Below are 1,832 nucleotides of genomic sequence, written 5' to 3' on the forward strand. Positions count from 1 at the left end.
GTTACACAGCCCTCCCTGATCCATACATTCTTCTTTACCTTCTCCTTAAAGCCTTAAGGCCCTGGGTACCCATCTTTCTAAAGATTTGCAAGCATACAGCTACTGTAAATGCTTTGTTTATTTGCTTATTTTTGGTATCTTGTGACAGGGTCTGGGATATAGTCCAGACTGACCTGGAACTTGCTATTGTTCTTTCTCTGCCTCCAATATGCTGGGATTACAGGTGTAAGTTACTATGCCTGGCACTAATAAATGGATAAATAAGAGTTGTTTATTCATAGGCAATGTCTCCACTCTTCTTTTAACTTTTTTATTGTTATTATAAAGGTGATGTACAAAGGGGTTACAGTTACATAAGTCAGGTAGAAAATACCTTTCTTTTGGACAGTCTCACCCCTTTCCTCTTTCTCTCCCAGTTTTTCCCTCCCATCCCCACCTACAAGTTGTATAGTCCGTTTTCAACTTAGTATCTATTGTTTTCTTTAGAGTTCTGATCTCTTTGTTATATAGCCTATTATGTGGCTGTGAGGACTCTGAATTGTTTTCTTTCCTATGAAATGGTAAACATTTACCAGCTCAATTTTGGAGCAGTATTTTTGATAATTGGGTATATTTCTTTGATCCTGGGAACAACTGAGTCCTTGATTGTGGTTGTGGGTGTTGTTTTTTGAATGCCTCCGATTCGTGCTTGGACATCTCCATCCCTGCACCTACAGCCCTTTACACAAACTGGCGTCTAGTCTGCCATTGGGGTAATTATTGTACCAATTATGTTGGGTCTTCTGCAACACTGCCATTAGATGTGTGTGTGTGTGTGTGTGTACACTCTTGAACGTGCAAAGGATCCTGTTCTACTCAATGTTGTTTTTCAGCATTGAGCACAATAGCTATCTAAAATGACCATTTGCATCTTTCTGGATGTAATTCTGTATTATAAAAACGGATTTAGAAACTGTGATTCTCAAATTTCATCTGCATAACAGGTGCCTGGGAGTGAGGCCGTGGAGTCAGTATTTTCATCAGTATTCTATGGGATTCTGATGCACGTGATTTCCCACGCACTACTGATACTTTGAAAAACATTCATTTATGAGGTCCAAACAATTAGCAAAACATACTTAGGTTACAAATGCTTATATGCATAAACTACTTCATGCCTGGAACCAGTGGAAGAGAATCACAATTAGTAACTCCTTCAATTCACATTTAATGTACGTGTGGTGAAGATTAATAGCCTTCATTTTTAACAGATCAAGAAACTGAGGCACTCTAGCAATGCTAGAGACTTGCTTCATGACTATTAACCAGTAAGTGGACAAGACCAGACATTCGGGCTACAGAGGCTGAATTCCTAACTGCTTACTCTAGACCACCCTTTCCACGGGGATGTAAGAAGGTGCTGAGCCCTGCCAAGGGGGCCGAAAGGAACAGAGGACTCCACGGGTGCATGAAACACACAGGGCATATTTTATTAGCTGCCAGATGGAGAAGAGGGTAGGGGGAGGAGCTTCAATAGAAATCCATGACCCTGCGCAGAGAGCCCACCCTGGCATTCATGGCGCCCCAGTCGTGGTAGCGCCGGTACTCCCCGGGCCGCAGCAGGTACTGGCGGCCCCGGTAGTTGGGCATCTCGTAGAGGACCCAGTAGCCCTCCAGCACGTGGAAGGAGTGGAAGTCACCGAAGTGGAAGCGGTCCTGGAGAGAGGAGCAGTCCTCCGTGATCTCTACCATCTGGCCTCGGTGGTCCTCCCGCTCGTAGATGCGGATCCTGTGGGAGCTGGCCTGCGCCGGCCAGCGCGGGAGGGCGCGGCGTCAGCACGCAGGCCTCCCCC

The 1,832-nt window shown here is 45.2% G+C and overlaps 1 protein-coding gene across 2 annotated transcripts in view; it reads right to left on the bottom strand.

Moving 5' to 3' along the window:
* Window positions 1-1,471: 1,471 nt before the first annotated feature.
* The window catches only part of LOC106001682 (gamma-crystallin E-like), a 1,779-nt gene continuing 1,418 nt past the window's right edge, over window positions 1,472-1,832 (bottom strand). For both annotated transcript variants that reach the window (XM_013036765.1, XM_013036723.1), the window contains exon 3: window positions 1,472-1,814. In XM_013036765.1, coding sequence (XP_012892219.1) covers window positions 1,510-1,814 — 305 coding nt within the window. In that variant the 3' untranslated portion in view covers window positions 1,472-1,509. The remainder of the gene's footprint in view (window positions 1,815-1,832) is intronic.

The sequence above is a fragment of the Dipodomys ordii genome, unplaced genomic scaffold (assembly GCF_000151885.1).
Source record: "Dipodomys ordii isolate 6190 unplaced genomic scaffold, Dord_2.0 Scaffold1, whole genome shotgun sequence".
NCBI lineage: Eukaryota > Metazoa > Chordata > Mammalia > Rodentia > Heteromyidae > Dipodomys > Dipodomys ordii.